The following is a 27,308-nucleotide window of genomic DNA, read 5'->3' on the forward strand; positions in this document are numbered from 1 at the left end:
TTTCAGATTTACACTTTTAAGTAAAAAACAAAAACTAAATGATTTTAAAGAAATAAACACACAGGTAAAAACTTTGCAATGATGCTAGTTAAGTCCATATTATATATGTACCAATGCTATCACGTCTGTTGATTACAGCACACTTGAGAGATCTAAGGGTGTCAGACATGCTACATGTGATGATAATACTTAGTGGTCTTTGAGTTGTCTTCAAAAATTAAAAATTCTAATATAAATCACAAAGTTACCTTTAATGAGGCTACAGAGACAAACTTAACTGTCAACTCTCTGCCTTACTACAGAATTACATCAATGCAGTGTGGTACTAGAGACTACAGCATTCTCTCTCGTTGATACTCAAGGGTTTTTGTTTAATTAAAATAGGTTAACTACTGGCTAATTGTTATGAAATAGTACTTAACTAATGTAGTTTGGTATTATTAAATTTAAAACCAATGGAATACACATCCATATTTAAAAATGGTGTAGGCATCCTACAAATACATGGAACATTATCTCCTGATCCTTACAAACTTGCTTCCTTTTCAGTCTTCCCCCAAAACGGAACTTCATCCAGTAAAATGCAGGGAAAATCTTGGAATCATCTTTGGAAACTGTTTCTATTTGTCATTAAACAAGCCTGTCTTTAATACATCTAGATTATATTATTTATTTCTATTGCCATCCTCAGGTTTCAGATATTTCTAACCTGAGTTATTATAATGACCTTCTAGCTAGTCTCTCTGGTTCTGCTTTGTCCCCTGGCCCCTGACACCCTTTATAGACGATGGTTGGAGTAACTGTTAAAACATTTACATAAAACATAAAAGTCAGTCATGCCAGTCTTCTACTCAAAACCCTAATAGGCTTCAATTTCCAAAAATTTTAAAATGGCTTACAAAGTACCCTTGTCCTCTAAACTCCTTCCTAATGCATTCTTTGTCTTAATCTCTCCCATTTACTTGCTCTGCTCTAGACACCCAAGATCTTTTGCTATATACTCCTTGAATATACCAACTACCCCTTTCTGCCAGAACGCACTTCCTTCAAACATCCACATGGCTCCCTTCCTCAACTTTAACGTTTTCCTTAAGTGTCTCTTTCAATGAGGTCTTCTCTGAAGATGTCTACCTTCAAATTTATTTTTCTCACCAGTACTTACCATGTATAACACTGTAATTACTTATTTGACTAGTTGTTAGTCTCCTTTCCTAATCCATATTAAAAATTTAAATTCCAAGACAGCCAAAGTTTTTCTTTTTTTGGCATTTTTATGCAATTAGGCAGGAATCATTAAACATTCAGTATGTATGAGTCAATGATTAAATAGTATACTGTAAGAATATCTTATAGTTTCAATGGCATACCTGTGGTTCAATTCTTCCTCATCTTCAAATACTCCAAATGGTTTCATGGCATCAATTAATTTCTGTGTATAAATATGATCAATTTCCTTAGGACATGCCAAACTAATAGGAGAGGTAATTCCATAATGCTTTTGTTGATGCTGGCTGTCCAGCATAGTGTTTCTGTTCAAGAAAAAAGAAATAGAGAGAAGAAAATTTAAGTATTGTTTCATACCAATACACTGAACCTTTTAATCCAGTAAGGTTATATGAGCCACATTGAAAGTTTGTTAACATTACCAAAGAAGCCACTTAACAAAAAGCAAAGGTGAGTATTTGGTCTCACGAAGGCTTTCACACAGCCTCTAGCTTTCGTGGTTGTTTTTCGAAGCCCATAGCAGTATATGTTGGCATCAAGACAACTGTATCAACACCACTCAGTTCAAATGCAAAGAGCCTCGGTGGGACCAGTGCCAGGGCTACCTCCATTATACCCCCGCAGACTGAGTCAAGTACCATATAGATTACAGTCTTTGAAAAGCAGTGGAACACTTGAAAGACACTCTTAGCAAAAACAATAGTGTTCCAACAAGTAAAGGAACAAAACATTCCCTCAGAAGGTCTTTTGGACACACTTTAAAAAGAAATCACAACTATGTTAGACTTTGAGAAATCTACACTAACAAAATCCTTTCCTTGAATCAGAATTTACAGTTATAATATTTTGTGGCTGTGGTGAATATTCTCTTCATTTTAGATTGGAACTCATACCATTTTCACACTGAATAATTGTTGAATTTTTTACACTAAATAGCAATATTTTAAAGGATACAAGTGACCCTTAATAGACCTTACCCAGTAGGAAATTACAATCTTGAATAAGCACCACAGATTTCTGACTACGTCTATGACTAAAAGATGTGCTAACCTGCTAACCACTTTTCTTCATACTTGCATAAAGAACTATTTAGAACAGTAAGAATGTAACCTCAAAACAAAAGGTGGTCTTTTAACTTTAGTAAATTAACCCTTTAAAAAATAACAGAGGAAGACAAAGATTAATAAATGGGACAGTCATAGCAGCCCAGGCCTCTAATCCCTTCTTTTAGAAAGTTGCAGAATCTGAATTCAAAGCCTATGCTATATAACAACATCTTTTCAACAAAAAATAGTGTAATCTGATACTAGGATTTCTTTTTCAAGACACAGTCACTATGCATCTCCGGCTATCCTAAAATTATGCAGACCAGGCTGAACTCCAGTTTAGAGATCCACCTGCCTCTGCTCCATGGGGCTGGAATTAGAGGTGTGAGCCACTATGCATGGCTCTAGGATTAATTTCTAATATTCTATAGGCCAGTAGGGCAATTGTGATTAATAATTGCATTATACATATTTACATAATGATCAGCAAATGTAATAGACATGCCAATTACTTTAAATTGATCATTAAATTTTTTACAAATGTGTCAATTTAAAAATATAAACACCACAAAAATAAAACAGCAGTTAATTCTTTTTGCACTAAAAGCATAAAACATGGGCTTGGGGCTGGAGGCACAGCTCAGTGACAGTGATATCTAGCATGTGTAGGGTCTTGAGTCCTATCTCTGCACCAGAAATAAAACAACAGGGGCTTATTACCAGTTAGCCTACAACCTAAGATGTGTTCTTCAGCTGGAGATTTTATTAGGAGGGGAGAAAGAATAATATAGAAGATAAGATAGCTGAGCCAGGTTTGGTGGCTGGCGCAGGGCCTAATCCCAGCAGCCCAGAGGTAGAAGCAGAAGCAAGTTTGGGCTGCGCAAAACCTCACCTCAACAATCAGCCTATATACCTTTGAAATGACTTAATGAAAATAAGGGGAGGGTCAAAACCAACTTCAGTTTCATCTTACTGTAGAACAAACAAAACTTCAATTAATTATTTCAAGTTGTATTTCTCCTTAAAGATTTGCTTTTCTCTACCTAAGAGAGATAAGGGTGTTTGGGTATGTTTGTGTATGATAAATACATGACACGGACAGATGTTCAATATCAATCCCGAGCCGGGCGGTGGTGGCGCACCCCTTTAATCCAAGCACTCGGGAGGCAGAGGCAGGCGGATCTCTGTGAGTTCGAGACCAGCCTGGTCTACAGAGCTAGTTCCAGGACAGGCTCCAAAGCCACAGAGAAACCCTGTCTCGAAAAACCAAAAAAATCAATCCCGAGAACTCTTGGGAGGTGGGGCTCAACCTCTTCCCATGTCTCCATAACTACTTCAGCTCTGACACTGTATCCTTATTGCCTGCACTTGGATCTTCAAAAAGTTGGCTACCTAGGGTTCCAAATTCAAAATCTAGGGTTCTGAACCCTTCTTGTGGGAAAATGGGGAAATAAACAACATACCTCCCCCACATACCCTTCAACCTATCAATTTCACTTATAAGACCTTACAAAAAACTTTACTGCAGGTACACAAATAAGCAAAAAGAATGTTCATTGACAAAGTTTGTTTAAAAAAAAAAACAAAAACCAACCTTTTAAATAATCTAAAATCGTCACTAAAAGGACTGCTGCACTGGGGTGTGTTTATAAATGGAATACATTGGTTAATAAGAATTTATTGGAAATGAAAACAATAACAGAGAAAGGTCAGAGAGAACATGCTCTAAAGAAGCAGGCTGCAGAGTACTGGGTTGCCACCCATAAACAGTTTAAAACAAGTACAGTGGTCTATGGACACGAGACTATGTATTATTAACATTAAAAACGCAGCAACAATAACCACCAAATTCAGTACTCTGGGGCCGTGGAAGAGAGGCATGAATGGGATCAGAGAAGGGTTAGGCGAGTCCTGCAGATGTACAGGAAGGCTCGACTTCTTTTAATGAAAGATTAGAGGGAAGAACACACACCCATGTTGTTCTTTGGGAGAAGCGGGTGGTGGTTACACAGATGGTGTTTTTGTTTTTCTGTGCATTTTCCTGCATGTTTAGATTACCTCCGGGTAAAGTGAAACGTAGGAAGCTCTAATACATTTCTGGCAAGTACAGAAACTGCTTCTGACTTCTCTAAGTGTGAGCGGGGGATCCAGCCCGGGAGACAGTGTGGTTCCGTGGGAAGGGATGGGATAAGGGGCTCAGCCCTTCTCAGGGAGCAACCAACCCCAAACCTGGGGCTGGGCTCGGTCACTCCCTCCGGAAGACCTGGAGATAGCGGGTCCGGCAGGGAGGAGGGGGAGGCAGAGGGATGATCTTTGCGCCAATGCAGACAGGAGCAGGCGGGCTCAGACCGGGCTGGGGCAGGAGAGTGACCGACCGTTTGTCCTCCTCAGCCACACGCGCCTTTCCCCCTCATCCCGGTCTGGGGGCGTCCTCAGAGGCGGGCGGCAGGGGGCTGACGGCGACTCCCAAGTCCCCCGCCGGGCGGCCAGCGGAGCCGCGGGTCCGGGAGGTGCCCTTGCGGAGTGGCGGGCAGCGGGCAGCAGACGTCCCGACCGGCTGCGCAGGGTGCGGGGCGCAGGGGCTGGGAGCCGCGGGGCTGCCCACCTCAGCGCACCTCTCTCCACCTCGCCCTCAACCGCCGCCCCCACTTACGCAGACATCTCTTTCATCGCTTCCTGCGTCTCTCTCCAGCGAGTGTCTTTCGCTCTGGGGTCCTGTTCTTGCCCTCTCTTCCTTCCTCTGTCCACTTCCCTTTGCTCGCTTACAGCTCGCTTGCTCGCTCACTTCCCCACTCACTACGGCCGAGGCAGTCAACCGAGTAGTGAAAACACCACAAAACCGGCTCTATTTATGACAATACAGCGCGGCCGCCGCCAATATGGCGCTGCTTCCCAGGCTGCCTCTCGCCCTCTGCGGCCCCGCCCCTGGAGCCGCGGGACCGCCCTCGGACACGCCCCCAGCCGTGAGCTCCGGGGCTCCCGCCCACCTCAAGTGTGCGCTCTTGCCGCGAACGCGGCTGTCAGAATCAAGTGGTCCCTTTCTGGGACTGTCGAGCCAGTCAAACCTCTAGGAAGCTTATTCGCCAATCTTTCCTTGCTTTTGCAATGCAAACATCTAGAAAAGACCACCGCTTTTTCTAACATCTTTTCAACTCTTCCATTATCCCACATCTTTAAGTCTTAGGCGTAATCGGTACACGTTGGGAAGATTTTGTCGCCAGAGCGACACACCCAAGAATGTGAGACTTTAACATAGTCATTTCAGGGTAGAAAGCTTATAAATAAAGTAGTCTGTCTTGTTCCCTTCTTCCTCACAGTGCCACCTCCAAGCCCTGATTTATGATTTTGTGGTGTTTAGCTGAGAGGCTGAACATAATTGCTACCAGTTAGCCAAAAGGTAAACCCAAGACCCAACCTTCCCCGCTCTCCCCGCACAAAAATCTCACATTTTCAAATAGTTAAAAATAATGTTATTTGTGATTATGAGGATAAAAATGAGGGAGAAAGTTATCGATTTTAAAATGAGAAGGAATAAAAGTAATTTCAAACCGTAAGTCTTTTTCCTCTGGAGTAAAGCTTGTTTGTTTGGAGAAAGTGACTCGGCCATAGGAAAGGAGGAATTATTTGTTTATGGATTTATTTATTGAAGACGGGCTGTGGTGGCACACACCTTTAATCCCAGCACTCAGGAGGCAGAGGCAAGTGGATCTCTGTGAGTTTGAGACCAGCCTGGTCTACAGAGTGAGTTCCTGGACAGTCAGACATACACAGAGAAACCCTGTTTTAGAAACAAACAAACAAAAACCCAAAAATTTATTGAAAATCTGGTCTGTCAGTTTGTCATGCTCAAGGTTCTTTCTGATGCATAAAAGGAAACGTGTTATTATTTGACCTCATCGAGTTCAGAATTTCCCCATCAGAAGCTGGAGAAAAACTTCAGATACAAAAAATACTCTCCCGCTGCAGAAGCATGTGCGCACGCTGTCGGCTGGATCCCTATCTTCAAGAGTCTACTGTCTATTGCATGAGAACAAATGTACACAAATACAGATGGGGTCCAGTTGCAATGAGGGCACAGAGGAGGCTCCTAAACATGGTGGAAGAGTGATGCACGATTAATAAAAACTCAGAGAGAGAGAGAATTGGGGGTTCAACCAGAAGGTCAGAAAAGTAAAACAGCCAGCCACTGGGTCTTACCTCGACCTCTGTCCGAAATGGCAACCTCAATCCCAAAAGACGATCCTGCTTCCAGGAATCTCAGAATGAGACTGCCTGAGAGCTGTCTCCCGTTTTGTATTCCTCTCTAGGTCTGGGGATTAAGGCGTGCACCACTGGAATTAAAGGTATGCACTGCCCGGTTTCTATGGCAACTGATGTGGTTACTGGGATTAAAGGTGTGTGTTACCACTGCCTGGTCTGCAAGGCTGACCAGTGGGGCTGTTTTACTCTCTGAACTTCAGGAAAGCCTTATTTATTAAGATAAAATGAATTGCCACTACAGAAGGGTCACTAGCATCTTCCTAAAGGAGGGGATGCCATTTGCACTGGCAGGATTTGAAGAGGAGAGATTTCAGCCGGTGAGGAGTAAACAAAGCCTTTCCTGGGAGGCATTGGGTAGCATCTAGGATGGGATTTGGTTCAGAGGAGACCTGCATTTGCTATTTGTTAGCCTTGTGGCCTCTAGAACTTTAAAATAAAGGTTTAGCTTAATCTTAGACTTTTTCTTTTAAAACAATAATTATATTTTTTTTTAGCCTGCATGTGGGAGACAGGAAAACTACCGGGAGTCCGTTCTCCCTTTCCACAGTGCGGGTCTCAGGGATCCGGGTGAGTTCCTTGGCTTTGGCAGTAAACATCTTCATTGAGCCGTAATAACAGTCTCTAGCTTTCAGCTTTTCAGAGTATGTGAACATGCATAACTAATAAGAGTACTTTGCTACCCGGCCATCATATTGCCACATTCAGCCGCCATTGATAGAATCAGGAGAGGAAGCGACACTCAAAGCCTTGGGGTTCCTAAAAGTCTCTCAGCCCTCTTTCTTTCATCTACGGTGACCAAGTGGATTTGCTTGTTCTTCACTGTGAATGGTGGAGGGGACATCTTTTAGCAAGACCTACACCTGTAATCGCTGTCTTCTCAAAGAAGGAAGCTTGCCTTCTGCGGTTTAGCTTTATTTTACTGCCCAGTTAATTCAGCACTGCATTTTAACACAAATCCCTGGGTTCTTAACATAAAGCCTCTGTGGCTAGTACGGTTGTAGTCAAGCTTCCGTATCAGCACACCGTATCTTCAGAATCAGCCAACTTCATATTTAAACTGGTCTAGATAAAATTCTACCTATGCAGAGGATACCCACACTTTTTTTCTTTGCCATTCCCTAAACTCCTTTTTGTTTTTGTTGTTTTGGAGTCTGGGGTTCTCTGTGTATCCCTGGCTGCCCTGGAACTCACTCTGTAGACCTGGCTGAACTTGAACTCACAGATCTGCCTGTCTCTGCAGTGCTGGGATTAAAGGTGTGTGCGTTATGTCCTGCTTCCCTAAATTATTTCCATTATTCAAGATCCTATAAATAACCTGGGGCCAATTAAAGGAGGATGTCCATAGGTTATATGCAGTATGTTAGACTTTTTTCTTGGTCGTCAGTCCCTATTTACACAGCATTTCACATTGCTTTGGGCAGCCTTTTCTATAGATAGTTTAAAGTGTATGGGATGATGTTCAGAGGTTACAGGCCATTGTAGTGACATTTTATAGGCCTGAAGCTGTCAGTGTTGGAACCGGTAAGAGCTCCTGAGACTAACTTCACAGGACATGAAGGGAGGACTGTGCTTTGTTCATACAATTTGCTGCTCTTTCTTTTCCCCAAGTCAATTTGGTGTAGAGGAGGGAGCGGGACAGGCTTCTATTTACTCTCCTGTGCCTAGAATACATAAAACTAGGAGCATAATTTGACCAATTCAAGAGCCTTTTGGTTTTGCATTTTAGATGTATTTTCACCTTTATTATGTGTATGCGTGTGTGCCTATGTGAGGATATCCACACATTCGTGCAGGAGCCCTTGGAGGCCAGCAAAGATCCCAGGGCACCCTGGAGCTGGAGTTTTAGGTGGCTGTGATTTGCCTGATGGAGATGCTAGGAATCTGTTTCTGACCGGCCGTACTTTAAATCACTGAGCCGTCTCCCTAGTCTCCACTGACTAAAAAATATTTGCAGAAAATGATACAAATATGAAAAAATTAACAGAAAATTTATTATTTGTGTCCACGTGTGGAGGTCAGAGGATATCTTTTCAGAGTGAAGTCTCTCTTTCCAACGTTGTGTGGGTTCAGGAATAGAACTTAGGTTACCAGGTAAACAGTTTTCCCTGCTGGGTCATCTTGCCAGCCCCCCAAAGCCTGTTTGTTTAGAAGAATTTGTTCTTGAAAAGATCCCCAATACCAAATCTCTGGGTTTTCAAGGTTCATGCTTCAGAGGTGAGGTTCCAGGGGTCTCTGAATAATTTTTTTAATTAAGAAAACTTGCTAGCATTAGGCTTAATGGTGCATAATCCCAGCACCTAGGAGGTAGAGGTCTATAATTCCATCACTTAGGAGGTTGAGACAGGAGAATCAGGAGTTCTACCTCCTCCTTATTTACATAGTGTTCAAGGCCAGCAGAACAAAATCTAGCTTCATTAGCAGAGTCTTAGCTCTGGAAGTGGAGATGTGAACCGCACCAAACCAAGCCAAGGTGGCAATCAACATCTTTCCAGGGAGATGTCTTAAGGCCTTCGGTTAGGGAATTCAGCATCTCCGTTCACATGTTTGGAAAGACGGGAAAAGTCTTTACACCAATTTAAAAACTTTCCCCAGAACTCAGGGGGATTAACACATAAATTCAGAGGACCAGGAGGTAGATTTCTTGCTTCTCTCCAAATGGAAGCCGAGATTAACTATGGGGATCACCTGTCCCTGGAAACAGGTCGGATAATAGCTGCTGGCTGCACGCTGCCACAGCCCCACAGTTCTAAGCAACTCACTCACCTTTCTCATTCTTTCTCAGCAGGCCTGAAATGGAGCCACAGGACACAGTGCTCGGTTTACAATCACGTTCATTTTGCATTTTGTTTGTGTTTAGCCGTTGGAGATTAAGGAGTAAAAAGGGATTTCGGTTTTCAACCATCCTCCTTCTAATCACCTAACACACTGTTCCTGGCAGTTTCTTTTTCTTTTTTTTTATTTCTTGTTTTAAATTTATTTATTAATTTATTAAATATTTATTAAAGATTTCTGCCTCCTCCCCGCCACCGCCTCCCATTTCCCTCCCCTGGTCAAGTCCCCCTCCCTTGTCAGCCCAAAGAGCAATCAGGGTTCCCTGCCCTGTGGGAAGTCCAAGGACCACCCACCTCCATCCAGGTCTAGTAAGGTGAGCATCCAAACTGCCTAGGCTCCCACAAAGCCAGTACGTGCAGTAGGATCAAAACCCATTGCCATTGTTCTTGAGATCTCAGTTGTCCTCATTGTCCGCTATGTTCAGCGAGTCTGGTTGTTCTTGGCAGTTTCATCACTTGGGTTTCCCCAACCCAATCAGGTACTCAGTTGTTTTGTCTAATATAGGTTATATTGCAGAAAAAAGACAAGCCTCCTCAGAACTTCAGCTGCCGCTCTGGGTTCCACAAAAACTACTGAGAAAATAGCCTTTGTCGGACTTTTTGTAATATTTTAGCTATCATTTTAAATAAATCAGACACTTCTGAAGTATTTTACAAAGACTATTGCTGCATTCATTTTACACAAGCAGGGAATCAAATCACCTTATGTATGTTGGTAGGGTGAAATTTTATTCAGAATTCAGAGTCTGGAAGCATGAGTTTGTTGTTATTCCAACTCTGGACACAGTTTCCAAACTGAAGGAAAATAACCTTCATTCTATTAGGAACAAAACCAGATAAACACACACACACACACACACAGAGAGAGAGAGAGAGAGAGAGAGAGAGAGAGAGAGACAGAGACAGAGACAGAGACAGAGAGACAGAGAGACAGAGAAAGAGAGACAGAGACAGAGAGAAAGGGAGCAAGAACTACAGCCAATATCCCTGATGAATATCCTTAATAAAATACTTGCAAACTGAGTACTGGTACATTTCAAAAAGATCATCCACTATGATCAAGTTGGCTTTTATCCCTGTGATTCAGGGATGGATGAGTCAACACAAGGGGATCATTACAGAAATTCACAACTTGCCAGGTGGTGGCACACACCTTCAATCCCAGCACTAGGGAGGCAGAAGTAGGTGGATCTCTGTGAGTTCAAGGCCAGCCTGGTCTACAAGAGCTAGTTCCAGGACAACAGGTTCCAAAGCTACAGAGAACCCCTATCTCGAAAAACAAAAACAAAAAGAAAGGAAGGAAGGAAGGAAGGAAAAAGGAAAGAAAGAAAAAAGGAAGGAAGGAAGGAAGAAAGAAATCCACAACTCAAAATGCAGAGAACAACTGACTGTGGGCTGGCCAACATCTATAGTACAACCCTACATCCAAGGCTGAGGGAACATTGTGGAAAGGTTGTAAGAGCCAGGATGTCTGCTGTGGGGTGTGTTGTGTGTCTACTTTATATGACAGGAAAGCAGAACCCATGAAATCTAAAAACCATGGCCACCTAAACTGGACCTGCATATTGACAACTGACATGCCAACTGGTGAGGAGAATCACACAAAACAATTTTTTTTAATTTTACTAATTTTGTTTGAGATCGAAGACATGCACTATACCAGACAAACTATAGGAAATTAATGGCTGCCCAGAGAGAGAACCCTCCAGAGACAGTCCCTGGATACGTTACCCAATCCCAAGAGGTCTGCTTTAGACACCTGTACATATGAGCAACGCTGAAGGGACTCAGCAGCCTAACCTGGAACAATACTTAAAGGAGAGGCTGAGCTGTGTGTGGGCATGCATTTAATCCCAGGATCCAGGAGGCAGGTGTAGTCAGAGCTCTGAGTTCCAGGACAGCCAGGGCTACAAAAAGAGCCCCTGGATCAACAAAACAAAACAAAAAACAACAGCAAAGAAGACCCTGAATTTGAGAGGGAATGGAACAGACAGGGAAGGAATTGGAGAAGAAGAGGTGGATGGAAATGATATAAACAGTAACTCTAGAGTGGAAGATCTCAACCATCCTAACGCTGTGACCCTGGTGACCCCAACCATAAAATTATTTTTATTGCTACTTCATGACTGTAATTTTATTACTAAGTGGTGTCTCTGCTCCTAAGACCTTCAGAAATATGTGGTTTTCTGATGGTTGGAACCCACAGGTTGAGAATTGCTACTCTAGAGTAACAAAATTTATCAGAACTTATAGAATGAATCGCTCTCCTTCTCCCTCTTTCTCTCCATATATTTGGAGAGAATATATACATGGAGATTTAGTAGGATTACACACAGGCTGTGAGCCAGTGAATCCAACAATGGCTGGCTGTGACTGGAAAGACCAGCATCTCAGAAGTTGCTCAGTCGGTGAGGCTGGATGTCTCCACTGGCTTTCAGTATATACCAGAATACTGAAGAAGTAGACTCTAATGCCAATGGACTTGCTAGCAAGGCAAGAACAAGCACACAGAGAGCAGAGGCTTCCTTCTGTCATGTCTTTATACAGGCCTCCAAGAGATCTGGATAAAGGTGTGTGTGCCTCAAAGATCCAGTTTAGAAGTCGATCTTCCCACTTCAAATTAATCAGAAATTCCTCACAGATGTGCTCTTCATTTTTGGGTTTTAGTTGATTCCAGATGTAGTCAAGGTGACAGCTTACCACCACATGTATTTAGCTTTATTTATTAAAAAAAAAACAGGCAAATGTAAGTCTTTGAGTTCTGTGATGGTATCCTAGCAATCCAAATAAAACCCAAGGAGGAGGAGGCTGCAGGAACCTGGTTGTTGTCAGTGGGTCAGAACTTGAGGTTCTGGTCTTGGGACCGGTCTTTGTTGGACTAATCTCTCAACCTGTGAGATCTGACCAGGTAGAGACTGCATCTTTATAGAACTGAAAAACAGAACTCGGTGCCAGGGAGTCAGGGTGGGGCTGCAGGAGAAATTCCACAGGAGATCACGAGAGTATTTATTTGTGTTGACTGTGAGGCTAGAGGAGAAGAGTGGTTTGGGTTAAATTTTTACAAATAAGCGCAACAAGTGATTCTAGAATTTATATTGCATCCTGAGTCAGAAAAGCAAGCAAGTAAACTTTTTTTTTCCTGCAGCAGGTATTTGTGCAATAAATGGTAAAATTTTAATAAGGTTGTTATGGTTTGAATACGAATGTTCCAAAAATGTTCTTTTATAAAGACACAGTTGGTACCTGATAACTCATGGTCCAGAAGTGGGATCCTGGGAAATGAATCATTAAGGCTCTAGTCTCCTCAGTGAATTAACTCATGGATGGGTTCATAATTGAACTGATTGTTGAGAGGGTGGTAAGAACTGTCAGATCTGAGGCCTCATTAGAGGCAGTAAATTTCAGTTCCTGAAAGAACTTGTGTTTCCTCCCATTGTTGCCTCTTGCTTCCTCTGCACTCTGGCAGCCATGAGATGAACACTTTTCCACTCTCAGACTTCCCTGCCACAGGTCCAGAAGCAAGAGGACCAAGTGACCAGGTACCGGAAACTGTGGATGAAAATACATCTTTGTCCGTCAGTTGATTTTCTCAGACATTTTGGAAAACCGGTTTTTAGGGCTTAGATGTGAAGTAACCCCTCAATAGGGCTCATGTCTTATTAGCTGGGCTCTCAGTGAGATGATTAACGTAATCAATAGGTTATTGGGGGATGAGATCTGCCTAGGAAGAAAAAGGTTGACACCCAATTAAACACACAGCCCACATTAGCCTTTGTTTATGTTGTGAAGAATGTGTGCTCATAGACACCAAAAGAGGGGCTCTTCATAATCCCTCCAGACTAGATACAACTCCAAAATAGAATGGATACATTTATTTATTAACAACCATGGCATAGGACAGTGGTGGCACATGCCCTTAATTCCAGCACTCGGGGGGCGGGGGGCAGAGGCAGACAGATATTTATGAGTTAAGGTCAGACAAGCCAAAGTGACTGAGGGAAAGTCCATGAGGCCTCAACCATCAGCGAAAGAGGTACAGGCAACTGAGCAACACTGAAAGTGGGGGAAATAGTCTTCCCCACAGAAGAGCACACCAATTGGCCACCCAGTACCAGATGGGCACCTGAAAACATACTTACAAGTAACATTACACAGACTAAGCAAGTTATATTTAGGAATATATATGTATACACACACACGTAGCAACAATTAATGAAGAAAGAGGCCACATATAGATGGAAGTTTCTATCCCATAGCCATTTAGTTCCAAATAAACACACAGGGGCTTATAACAATTACAAACTGTTTCTCAATAAGGCATTCTCATCTTGCTTCCTCTGTGTCTGGGTGGTGACTACATCTCTTTATCTGGTTGCCCTGCCTATACTTCCTGCCTGGCTAGTGGCCATTCAGTGTTTTATTAAACCAATACAAGAGACGAGTATTTACAAGGCACAAGAGCATTATCCCATAGCATTTCCCCTTTTTTCTTTTCAAAACAAGAACCCTGAATCTAATCTCCTTTGTTTAGCTTTATTTCTGATCATTATCCATAACAACCTGTAATCAACACTCTAAATGAAGACAAACATCCATAATCCATTTTTTTTAGGAATGTGGGCATAGCTTTCTAGGCTTCTTCCTAGTGATTGGGGGCACTGATATTCTTATGGGGACCCAAAGAAAATTTAGGATTATAGTCAAGTATTGACTGGAGTATTCAGTGACAGTAGATCAAGCCAGCAGTCCTGAAACTTTTTGGATATAGAACTCAGAGGAAACTGCAATGGAGGTGCTCTGAAACATTGGACCATCTTGGCCAATCTGTTCCTGTTGGAGATGTTTTAGGGGGTTTTCCTCAAACAAACCTAATTTTTCTTAACCAAGAATGAATCCATAGCCTTTTATTTCCTGTGGAAACAAAAGCAAAACTTCTTCTCCAAAGCAATATATCTTTTAACTTAAATTTTGAAGTCAAGGCATTTTTAAAATATATAGATTGGATTAACTCAGCAACATGTATAATCAAATGTCTTTTAGCAGCTGTTGTTCCTTTGTTAGCAGTCAAACAATACAAAGACAGTGCAATAACACACAGTAGCCAGACTCCCTGTGTATTTTCCATCTTCACATGGTTTTTTTATTCTATTATTTATTTATTTATTTTGAGATAGGGTTTCCTTTGTGTATCTTTGGCAGTCCTGGAACTCACTCTGTATACCAGGCTGGCCTTGAACTCACAGAGATCTGCCTTACTCTGCCTTGTAAGTAATGGGATTAAAGGCATGCACCTCCATAAATGACTACTCAGTATCTTTTTTTTTTTTAAAGGGCTTTCTCTATCCTTTCTCTCTCTCCCAAGCCTACATATATTTTTAAACACATTGCATACCATTGAGAGTTTTTCTTTTTCTTCTTTTTTTTTCTGAATCTGTCTTTATTGTGTATCTGTAATCATTTTCTGAACAGGGGAGTTTTTAATCTGCTGAGTGATATGGATAGGATTAAAACTGCAAATTTGGCTGCTAGTTCCACCCCATTCCTTAGCTTTTTGAGGAATTTTTGAAGCTTTAATTTCATGGTGGAGGTACTGGTAGAAGCCACATTTATTGTCATGACTCTATGAAGTTTCTAGGTACATGGCAGCACCAAGAAGCCTGGTATTGGCTGCTCATAAACACCATTTAAGTGTTCGGTGGTAGAACCTTTTAAAAGAGCTGTGAGACTTTTGTCACTAACACTGAGCCAGGAAGCCTCTCTTAAAGTCAAGCTGTGCCTCCTGCAAACAAAGCCCACTGGAGAAAAGATGGTTGTCAAAAGGCTGCCCTTGACTCTGACTCTGTTTTTGTCTGTTTAGAATTCTTGTTTGTTGTTGTTTAGGTTTTGTTTTTGCTTTTTGAGACAGGGTTTCTCTGTAGCTTTGGAGTCTGTCCTGGAACTAGCTCTTGTAGACCAGATTGGCCTCAAACTCACAGAGGTCTGCCTGCCTCTGCTTCCCGAGTGCTGTGACAAAAAATAAATGGAGGAAGAAAGATTTATTTATTTATTTATTTATTTTGCCCGCTTGCCTTCAATCTTTTTTTCCAAACACAATGTTTTTACTGATTATTTGATACAATGAACTTTGATCTCACTTACTTCCCATTCCCTTCAGGTCCACCCTCCCACCCTTGTGTCCTACACCCAAAAGAAAAACAACACACCCAAGTCCAATTTGTGTTGCTCACACACTCACTGGAGCAAGGTCAAACTCCCAGTGACCAGCCCCTTAAAGATGACTGAGTCCATTCCCACCTCCTCGCCAGAAGCCAGCAACTGTGAGGAGCTACACTTCAGCATCTTTATCACAATTTTTAAGGACTCTCTTCAATGGATTCCTGTCTGGACTCTTTTCTTTTCTTTTGTTTTCTTTTCTTTTCTTGGGAAGTGGCACAGAAGCCTTCAATGTCTCTCATTCTCAGTTATGAATCTGTAGTCATCAGTACCACTATGAAAGAAGCTTTCCTGCCTGTAACAGCCTGCAGCAGCATGGACTACAGACATCCTTGTGATCCATAACATGGAAGGAAAATTGACTCCTACAAGTTGTTCTCCAGCCTCCACGCATGTGCCATGGTGTGGACTGCACACAGACACATCACACACACACACACACACACACACACACACACACACCACACACACACAATACATGTAATACAAAATAAATAATGTTGATGCATTGCGATGGCCATTGTTAAGACAGATTGTTTTTAATTGTTTATTAATTAATTTATTTGTGTGTGTTTGCACACACACATGTGTCACGGCATGCATGTGGAGGTCAAAAAACAACATTTGAGAGCTGATTCTCTCCTTTCTTCCATGGATTGCAGAGACTGAACTCAGGTCATCAGGCCTGACAGCAAGCACCTTAACCAGCTGAACCATCCTGACGGCCCCTAAGGACTATTAATTTTATCTGAGTTAGTTTTAGCTTAATCTCCATTTTATAAAATTACTAGATGAATTGATAATTCTAAAAAAAGTCACTTCTAGGAAATAATTGGCTTCAATACTATGTTTTGCTCTAGTGTGCCATGGTCACATGGCAGCCTGGGTTTAGGTCCTGAGATCAGAAAAGGTGTCAATGCAAAGAAATGAGTTGTTTGATCACCGAATGAGTTTCACACAAGTGGCCAGCCCCGAATAGTTCCAGTCGTCTTTATTCATACATCAAAAGTAAGCATGTGTTTTCCATATGAACAAACAAGTTTTTCTCAACCCCCAATGTTAACCTCTAGCAAAAACAACTATATCAAATATGTTTACCCCCCCCCCCAACTTGTACATCAAAACATCTTGAAACCAAAAACAACACTTGCCGTTTTGCTAGCTTGGCCAAATATCAAGCCAGGCACATCCTGTCTTAACAAAACTAAATGTTGATTGACGTAGACACACATTTTCAAGAATAACAATCCTGTTCAAAGCATATTTACAGAAATAGCGGTGATCTGCCTCTGATCCTGTCAGCACTGGACCAGGACAGCTCCCGGGATCTGGAGTGGCAGCTGGCATCCTCAGACAAGAAACCTGAGAAGCATCAGCTCCCAGAGAATTTTAGAGGAAAATATTTGAGGAAAAAAGGGGGTTTTGGGGAATGATCACATCTGTTCCATATGTGACTGACAAATAACACTAAAAGCCAGAAGAGACTCATCAATATTCTGGGAGAGAAGAGCGTGTGCAGGCCACACGGTCTTAGCACACTGGTCCGTGTTGAGTGAGATTGTCCCCATGGGCTTTGCCTCATCTGGAGACCTGTTGGACAAGCTTATATACTGGTCTGAAACTGTGCTGCATGGCTCCCACACTAGCGAACATAATATAGAAGTTTATGGTTGAAAACATAGAATTACTTAATTGCACTCAAGACATGATGCTCTCTTGAGGAAAGTACTGTGCTGTCTAAAATTATTAGTAACACTTTATAAACGCAAAAGCAATTGTTGAAGAAAATTGAGAAAGCTATGAAATTAGGGCCTGGAATAAGATTTAGAGTTTTTGGTTCTTGTTCTTGGCACCAAATCATAGGCCATGGCACCTTTTAGAATTCAGTCAAGAACTTTAAAAACTTTCAAGGTAACCTGAATTAGGTAATACACAATATGAATGCCCAATCCTTTTTTACATTCAATAACATCATTCAATATGTACCTAAGCTAAGATATAAAAACATGTTTTCAGTCTCCATTTACCTAAGCTAAGAAATAAAATAAGTAAAGGTAATAGAAATAAGAAAGGAAGAAACCAAATTATCTATTTGTAGATACGTGATCTTATGATCTCAGACTTAATTAACACTTTCAGTAAACTAGGCAACCATGAAACCAAAAATCAGTAGCTTTTCTATATACCAGTAACTAACTTCCTCAGACAGAAAAGGAAATCCTATTTACACCTGCTTCAAAACCACCTAGAAATAAACCTAACTAATGAGGTGAAAGACTTCTCCAACATAAACACAGAAGAGAGACCTGAGTTTGATCCCAACTGCCATATAAAAGTGCCGTGTTGACACAGGACTATCTCAGAACTCAAATGCTGGAGGAAGGAGGATTAGAGATTTAACATCGTTTCCAACTACACAGCAAGCTCGAAGCTCGAGGCCAGCCTGGGATGAATGAGATGCAGAACAACAAGAAAACACACATGGCCAAAACACTCTTGAGAAAGGACTCAACATCCTAGGTCATCAAGGAAATTCAAGGAAAATGATGTGGAGAATCCATCTCATTTGGTCAACAACAAAGAGAAGGGGAAATCCTTATATACTGCTGCTGAAAATGTAAACCAGGGCAGCCACTGTGCAAATCAGTAATGAGTTTGCTCCAAAAACTAAAAATTAGACTACACGTGATTCAATTGTCCCTCTTCTGAGAATGTTCCCGAAGGACTCTAAATCAGCACACTGCAAAGACGCTGGCACGTTTATGCTTATTGCTGCAGTATTCATGACAGCAAGATCTGGAAGCAGTGTAGACATCCATCAACAACAGATGAATGGTAAAGAACATGTGGTACACATACCTTTGTCTAATGAAAATTTATTCTGCTATAAAGAAGAATGGAATTATTACATTTGAGACGAAATTCATGGAAGGGAGTGTCATTGTAATTTGAAATAAGCTGGATTTAGAGAAACAACATCATGTGCTTTCTCTCCTATGTGGATTCTAGATCCAAGTGTGTGTGTGTGTGTGTGTGTGCCTATACAAACATGTATGAGGGCACGGGGGGTAAAAAAGGTGACCAGAGAAAGAGGAAGAGATTTAAAGTGACGGTAGGAACAAGAGAGGATAATGGCATACGTTGTCTGAAGGCAGAACTATATGAGGAAGGGAAAGAATTGTTTTCTTCAGCCAGGTCCTCTGCTAATGGCCCATTCTGATATGAATTCAGAAATGGATTTTAGAAACTTTTAAAATGATTTATTCATTTTTTTATGTGCATTGGAGTTTTGCCAATATGCGTCTCTGTGTGAGGGACTTGGATACTGTGGAGGGGGTTATAGGTAATTGGGAGCTGCCATGTGGGTGCTGGGAATTAAACCCGAGTCCTCTGCAAGAATAGCCAGTGCTCTCAGCTACAGACCCATCTCTCCAGCCCTTAGAAATAAATTCCAATTCACTGATGTCTAGGGTCCTTCACGATTCAACGGCTTCTCAATAACTCATCATTTTAACTAAGCTTTAACACATGAATCTTAAGGGAAGATTTTAGATCTAACTCTGCATTCTCTTTCCTATTCTGTTCATTGATTCTATTTGTCTATCCCTCCACTGATATCATACTTTCTTGGTTGTTGTATGTATGACAATAATATTTAAGTCTGTTGGAGTCAAGTGTGGTGATGCATCTGTAATGCCAGTACTTGGGATGTGGTGGGAGGAGATTGGAAAATCAAAAATATCCTTGGGTTCACAGGATATCTAAGCCTGGCCTGAGTTATACCCTGACTCAAAAAAATTAGCAGAAAAATTATTTGAGCTAGTCTAAATTTCTAGGATTTATGCTCTTCCATGTAAATTTTAGAGCAAGGTAATCTGTGTTTACAGATAATATGTTTACTTTTCTTTATAGTGACTGTGTATATTATTGTTATTGTTTTGTTATTGTGGTGGAGATGTTTTGAGACAATTGTTATGTAGCACAGGCTGGCCGCCTTGCCTCCAAAGGGCTGGGCTTACAGCATGCACCACCACAAACTTTAGACCATGTTCTTAACACTCCATGGTCATCATTAGCACATAGACCCCAGTCTTCATTCTGCATTTCATCATTAGCACATAGACCCCATCTTCATTCTGCATGTTCATCATTGGTACATAGACCCCAGTCTTCATTCTGCATATTCATCATTAGTACATATACCCCAGTCTTATAGTCTGCATGTTCATCATTAGTACATAGACCCCAGTCTTGCATTCTGTACATTCATTATTAGCACACAGACCCTTCCTAGTCTTGTATTCTGCATGTTCATCATTAGCACATAGACCCCAGTCTTCATTCTGCATGTTCATCATTAGCACATAGACCTCAGCCTTCATTCTGCATATTCATCATTAGTACACAGACCTCAGTTTTATATTCTACATGTTCATCATTAGCACATAGACCCCTGTCTTCATTCTGCATGTTCATCATTAGCACATAGACCCCAGTCTTCATTCTGCATGTTCACCCTTAGCACATAGACCCCAGTCTTGCATTTTGTACATTCATTATTAGCACACAGACCCTCCCTAGTCTTGTATTCTGCATGTTCATTCATTAGACTGGAGGACCAGTTTCCAGCAACGCAGAGCTTGAAAGAAATGCATGGAGTCAGCATACTATGACTTTTTGATTTGAGGGATAAGGGGAAAGACATTCTGTTGACTTCCTTCAGAACTTTTTATTCTTTTGCATTCTCTGATTCTCTATTTTTTCTCTACAGCTTATAAATCCCAACCAAATATTTCAGGCAATTTAGAAATTACAATGTGATTACATTCTAGTTTTCAAGTGAATGATTTTACAGGTAAAAACATTCTTTTCATCTTCCTTACATGATTAAAACAAAGTCATTCCAAGAACCCACATACATATACATCTAAATGACCCGTTGCAAATTATCAGAGTATGAGCAGACAGGTGTTCTTCTTCGTCAGGGCTGAATTACTTCCTGTGAAGGAGGCTTCAGATCCAATTCAAAAGCAGTGAGTTACCCCCATAACCTTCATGTCACCTCGCAGGAGTGGGCACATTTGCCTCGCAGACCCCTCAGTACTACAGCATGCAAGGTTGGCTGCAGGAATACATTGCTGTCTTTCTCCATAGGTGACCCATATAATATTTTGCTTTTTCTAACTTTTGAGATAGGAATGCTGATTTGAGACTTTGTTCCACTACATCACTTAGAATTATCTTTCTTGCCCAAGCAGTGCTTTCACTAAATCCCATATATCTAGATATATTGTGCTTTCCCATTAACATATGTATTTTCCTATTTTAGTCATGGATTTCTTAGAAGTGCATTGTTTAATTTCTAAGTATATGAAGATTTTCCTATTGTCTTTCTGTTACTGATTTTCAGTTTAATTTCATTATAGCTGGAGAATATGCTGTGTATGGTTGACCCCTCTGGCCTCACTCCCTAGCCCCTCTTTTTCTATCAAGTTCTGGGAATTGAACTCAGGAACATGCTAAGCAAATGCTCTCCTGCTGATCTATTCTCCAGTCCTGGTTTCATCACTTACATTGGTTGAGTCATATTTGATGGCTGAGAATTTGGTTTGCCATGGAGACTATCTTTCTTGAGTGCTTGCCAGAAATGTGTAGCCCATTGATTATTCTTCAGGTTTTCTTGACTGAGGTCAATATCTTTGCTCATGTTATATTTATGTAGCTCTTTCAGTTGTTGAGAATACTGAGTTTTCCAACTACAACTGCATTTATGTATTTATCCTTTCAGCTGTGTAAGAGCTTTTTGCTTCATGCAATTTGTGGATGATATATTTTATTGCTTAATGGTTTAAAATCCACTCTGCCAAACTGTCTTTCCATTGGCATGTTTAGACCATCTACATTAAAGTAATATTGATATGCTTGCTGGGTACTTTCATGTCAACTCGACACAAACTAGTGCCATCCAAAAGGAGGGAACCCCAACTGGAAAATGCCTCTGTAAGATCTGGCTGTAGGATATTTTCTAGGTTAGCCATTGTTAGGGGGTAACCCAGTCCATCGTGGGTGGTGCCATTCCTGGGAAGGTGGTTTTGGTTCTCCTACAAGAAAGCAGGTTGAGCAAGCTATGGGAACAAGCCAGTAAGCAGCACCCATCCATGGTCTCTGCACCAGCTCCTGCCTCCAAATTCCTGTCCTGTTTGGGTTCCTGTCCTAACTTCCTTCAATGATGGACTATGATGTAGACGTGTAAACCAAATAAACCCTTTCCACCCCAATTTGCTTTTGGTCATGGTGTTTCATCATAGCTATAGTAATCCTAATTAGGGGGCAATATTTTTGACTTTTATGAATTATTTACTATTTATTTTCTCTATACTTCATTTATTTCTCTCTTCTTTTTTTTGATTTAACATATTTCTTTATTAAATCTTTGGGAATTTCACATCATCCACCCCAATTCCACTCACCTCCCAGTTCCTTCATATCTACCCCTCCCTCTGCAGCATCCTCCCAAACAATTTTTTTTAAATAATTAAAACAAAGCAAGCAAACAAACAAACAAAACCAAAACCAAAAATAAAATCACCAAAAGAGCAAAACCAAAACAACACAGCAACAGACAAAAACCTCTTTGCTCTTCCATCTTCCTGGCTCTCCAACACCTCTTCATTCATCCTGTTGACTCTGGGAGTCATGGTGTGTCACACAGTATATCCTTTCATCCAATCAGAAATGTCCATAGCAATAATCCCTTTTTGTGCCTTATGGTGTCTTGGGGATATTGTCTGTATATTTTTCATAGTTACTTAGATATTCCAACATATTTTCATAACCACCCTCATCAATCATTATTTAAATGCTAATCTTTCTATAATAGCAACTGGCTGCTACCAACAGAGCTCTTTTCCTCATGAATTGGACATTTGAGAACTTGCGATGGTGCTGTTTCACTGAAGCAACCTCCCCACTGCAGCTCTGCAGACCTTGAAAGGATGCCTCCTGGATATTTTCAGAGACGAAAGGCTTTTGTCTTTACATTCTTGCTTCTAATATTTTAGCATCCACTTGCTGTTTTACACAATCACGTGAAAAAAGATCTAGAAACTTTGAATGGTCAAGAACGGGTCAAAGAGTGAATGTGATTGGTTTTTCCAGTGTTCAAACAGTATTCAAACAGTTTCCATCTGTGTCTTGGATACTAGGTCACGTACGTCACTTCCATGCACTCCTTGAAGCAGAGTGGCAGGAGGCTCTCAATAGCAGTTGCCATGCAGGAAAGTCAAGACTCAAACTTGCAAACTATGCCAATTAGTTATTTCTTCATTAGGTTACAACAACTTAGGCAATTTCTCTGCAAGCTTCTTTTAACCTGCTACTCGGGTTTTACTTTGGTGTTGTTTGCTTTCTTTTGTTTTGGCGCGCGGGGGGCGGGGCAGATTGTACTTTTGTTTCTCTTGTAGCTTTAAAGCATACAATAAACCCTATCTTGTTTTATATGAGTATCTTTCATATATAAGTAAAAGATAAGTAAGGACAATCTCAAATCTTCATGTGTTCCATAGCTTCCTTTAAGCTGAGGGTAATAAAAGGGACCCTCCTATCATTTAACCAACACCAATAATCCTATTACATTATCCTATGCCTCAATTACTTTGTTGAACACAGAGCTAAAGGATATGAACAAAACCTCATTGCCTCAAATTCTTAAACCACTCTTAGCCTTTGTCATGCATGTTCCAAAGTCATGCATGTCCAAGTGATAATTACATGACAGTTAATTACTTTCTGTTCTTTTACTATTTAATTAACAAGATTCACTGTGGTTCTAATTTTAGGGAAATCCAAAACCTCTCAGACACACCAAAAATATCACATGATTTCATAATCTGAAAAATGTAAGCTTGAGGAGGTTGGATTTTCTTGACATGCTCAAGTGTGTAAACACACAATGGTCAATAAAACACTGCTTATCTGCACACAGTGAATAAGATTCAGAAAAAGACTCTCTGGTACACTGCGTTCTAGAAGGAGCTCTGTATCTAGTGTTTATAACTTGGGAAACAGCAAAAGACTTTCCCCCTCATATATAGAACACAGTAGAGGTTTGATGGAATCAAAATACATTTTGGAGACTATTTTTTCAAAAGTTCTCCTCTTTAAATGATACTTGTATTACTTATTATGTTTGAATTAAATTTGTGATTATTGTGGTATTTGATGTGGGAGTGAATTTTTTTTTGAGACAAGGTCTTTCTATGGCTGTCCTTGAATTCCCTATGTATGGCCTTGATCTCACAGAAATCTGCCTGTCTCTGCCTCCTGAGTGCTGGGATTAAAGCTGTGTGCCATCACTGCTAGGCAGTAGTGTCAACTGGATTGGACTGAAAGAAATCTGGGCAATTAGTGTTTGTCTCCAAGTGTATAATTAGATCATAGGTCTGTCCATTGATAGATCAAAAATGTAAATAGATTATTTTGATCTGATGGAATGTGGAAGGTGGGGTCTAGTTGGCAGAAGTAGGGTACTCAGGGCATGGTTTTGAAAATTATACATTATTTCTGGTCTCTCTGTCTGTCTGTCTTTGTCTCTGTCTTTCTGTCTTTCTCTGTCTCTTTCCTTCTTTACCACCATGAACAACTGTGTTCTACTTATGTGGGATGTCTTTCTGTATATGTGTTGCTTTTATTGGTTAATGAATAAGGCTGCTTTGGCTTATGGAAGGGCAGAATATAGCCAGGTTGGAAGAAACATATAGAGAGAATAGGCAGCGTCAAAGAGATGCCGTGTAGCTGCCAAGGGAGGCAGACACCATGTAGCTGCCAAAGAAGCAAGAGGTAACAAACCACAAGCCTTGTGGTAAGATTCAAAATAATAGAAATGTGTTAATTTAAGATATAAGAGCTAGCTAGAAATATGCCTGAGCTGTTGGCCAAGCAGTGCTGTAACTAAGAGAGTTTCTGTGTGATTATTCATGTCTGAGCTGCCAAGAAACCAAGGCGAAGTCTCTGCTTACATTCTACCATATTGTTCTGACTGATCTTTGTCTCAACATAGCTATGGAAACAGTGGAGAGAAGCATTAGTCTAAATACTCTTAATCAATAAAAACTAAGAGTCAGATATTAGGGTAGACACCTGGAAGATCAGAGAATCAGGAATAGTCCAGTTCCCAACTCTCTTGTGCCACATCTGAAAGGCCCAAGATCCTGTCTACACCCCATCTTATCACTTCCTGTCTCCAGCTCCTGAGTGTTGGGGTTAAAAGTGCGTGCCTCCACAGTCCAGCTTCTATGGTTAATTAGTGGCTACCTCTGGCCTCTGACCTCCAGGCAAGCTTTATTTGTCAGAACAAAAACAAAATATCACACATTTCCCCCTTTGTGTCTGAACAAAAGTGAAGGTTTTAACTAACCTACAGAAACATTATACAACAAGCACAACAACTATATATAAATATATACTGGCAATAATTACATTAACAATGTCTAATCTATATGCATTTGACAAATTCAAAGAAAATACTTCATTATCTATCCTATCTTGGTGAATTCAAAGTGTTGTACTAATTCACTTTATATCCTAACTTATATTACCAACTCAGAACTACCTTTTATGACTATTAGTCTTAAACACTTTATATCTCTTTTGTGAGATTCATTTCTGAACTTTTAACAAGGAAAACTATAACTATCTAGTCTTCAACTCCATCAGAGACCCAAGAAGGAAATATTATTACCCGAGGAAGCAGGAAAAGTGAAAAAGCAACTTCCAAAAAAAATGTGAGAAATAACAGAGACAGCTGACTGCCTGGACAGTTACCCAAGGTTCCTCTGTAACACTGAGGCATCCATCTTTGACCTACAGGTCTAGATTATCTGACAGACTTTATTGTGAAGCAAGATATTCTGGAGGGCTGTTCTATCTTATCTTGGCAAAGTTTGGCAGTCACTTTCTTTTGTGTCTTGTTTGTCTAATTAGGACAACATACTGTCAGAAGTTGAGGCAGTTTCTTGCCCAGGTACTTACTTTTGCCACAAAGAAAGTAAACTCCATGTAGAGTTTCTTAGACGCCCATCATCTTCTCTGAAATAGATTGGTGCTACCAGGAGCAGATATGTTTCATTGTCATAAAAGAAGAACTTTATGTTATTAAAACATCTTAAATGCCTAAATGCCATATTCTATAGATCTCTGAAGATGACCTGTTTATCTAAAATATAACTTCATTTGACCTTGAAAACATACCTAACGTGGTTACCAGTTTGTGATGTGGGATTCTCCTCTGTATGCTGTGAATGCCATTAGTTAATAAGGAAATTGTCTTAGGCCTGTGATAGGGTAGAGTAGAGCTAGGCATGGACAACTAAACTAAATGCTGGAAGAAAGGAGGTGGCATCAGGGAGAAGCCATGTAGCCCCGCCAGAGTCAGATGCCGGAACTTTACCCGGTAAGCCACAGCCTTGTAGCAGTACACAGCTTAATAGAAATGGGTGAAATTCAAACATAAAAGTTAGCCAATAAGAAGCTAGAGCTAATGGAACAAGCAGTGATTCAATTAATATAGTTTCTGTGTGGCTATTTCAGGACTCTGGAAAGCCAGGAACACCCACACGAACTCCTACCACAAGTTTAATTGTATAAGTGACTAACTACTAACCTGCATTTCTTTATTATCCTAAATAGTTTGTAATAATAACTTTCAAGGACTAGAAAATTTTATTACATTGTTAAATGTTAAATCTTATAGAGGTAAAATAATTTGAACAAGAGTTGAAATGTATGTATAGTATGTTCCCAAAAATAACCTCAATTTTGTGTCAATATACAAAAATCCATACCAATGTAAAATATTGAAGATTAATAGCTGGTGTTTGTTTAAAAATAGGTTTAATAATCTTCCCTTTAATTCTATCATACTTATATCCCCCTTTTCTTTTCAAAACAAGATTCTTGAATCTAATATCCTTTGTTCAGTTTTTTCCTGACCATTACTAAATAACAACTGGTAACTAACCACCCCCAAATGATGACAAATATCCATAACCCATTGAACCACAAAAACCACCCATCCCACCTCTTGGAAATGTGAGCATCATGTTCTTAAGATTACTTCCTGATGTCTGGGGGCAACAGCATATTTAAGGGACCCTAGACAAAATTAAGATAATTGTCAAGTCCTGGGAGAGGTAGCTGTATCATTTGTTGTCCAGTCTCTGTCTAATGGGAAAGGGCAGGGCTTGTCTCAAGTCTTGGCTTGAATAGTTTGTGAGGCTGGACCATCTCAAATAGCCACCTCAAAATTGTTCTGAGAAGTTTGTAGCCAAAAGCCAATCTTTAGGTGGTGTTTTTCAGCTTAGTGGTGTTATCATAGTCCCGGTGGAAACATTGTTGTGGGGCCCCATTTTCCTTTTCGAGATTTCAAAGGTTGCTGATAGGTATGGACGTGGTGCACTGCAGAAAACTTTAACATTTTAAATGTCAAATGCAGCAAATCTTAAAGGGGCTAAAGGATCATTGTAATGATATTTCATTTGTATTTTAATAAATAAATCTTGCAGAGATTAGAATGAAAAATAGCCACACTAGTCAGCCATACAGGCCAGGCAGTGGTGGCACACACCTTTAAGCCCAGAAGCCACAACAGTTAGGCATAGAGGTAGGGGGTGGTGGTGCACATCCTTTAATCCCAGCACTAGAGAGGAATATAAAGTGGGATGAGACAGGAACTTGC

The 27,308-nt window shown here is 40.6% G+C and overlaps 1 protein-coding gene across 2 annotated transcripts in view; it reads right to left on the reverse strand.

The window, feature by feature from the left end:
- Papolg (poly(A) polymerase gamma) overlaps positions 1–5,171 on the reverse strand; it is a 28,802-nt gene extending 23,631 nt beyond the window's left edge. For both annotated transcript variants that reach the window (XM_050140809.1, XM_050140810.1), the window contains exons 1-2: positions 4,924–5,171; positions 1,368–1,529 (exon numbers count right to left, since the gene is read on the reverse strand). In XM_050140809.1, coding sequence (XP_049996766.1) covers positions 1,368–1,529; positions 4,924–4,940 — 179 coding nt within the window. In that variant the 5' untranslated portion in view covers positions 4,941–5,171. The remainder of the gene's footprint in view (positions 1–1,367; positions 1,530–4,923) is intronic.
- Between the last annotated feature and the right edge of the window lie 22,137 nt (positions 5,172–27,308).

This window comes from Alexandromys fortis, unplaced genomic scaffold (genome assembly GCF_014885135.2).
Source record: "Alexandromys fortis isolate MF-2015 unplaced genomic scaffold, M_Fortis_MF-2015_v1.1 scaffold_7, whole genome shotgun sequence".
In the NCBI taxonomy this organism is placed as follows: Eukaryota; Metazoa; Chordata; class Mammalia; order Rodentia; family Cricetidae; genus Alexandromys; species Alexandromys fortis.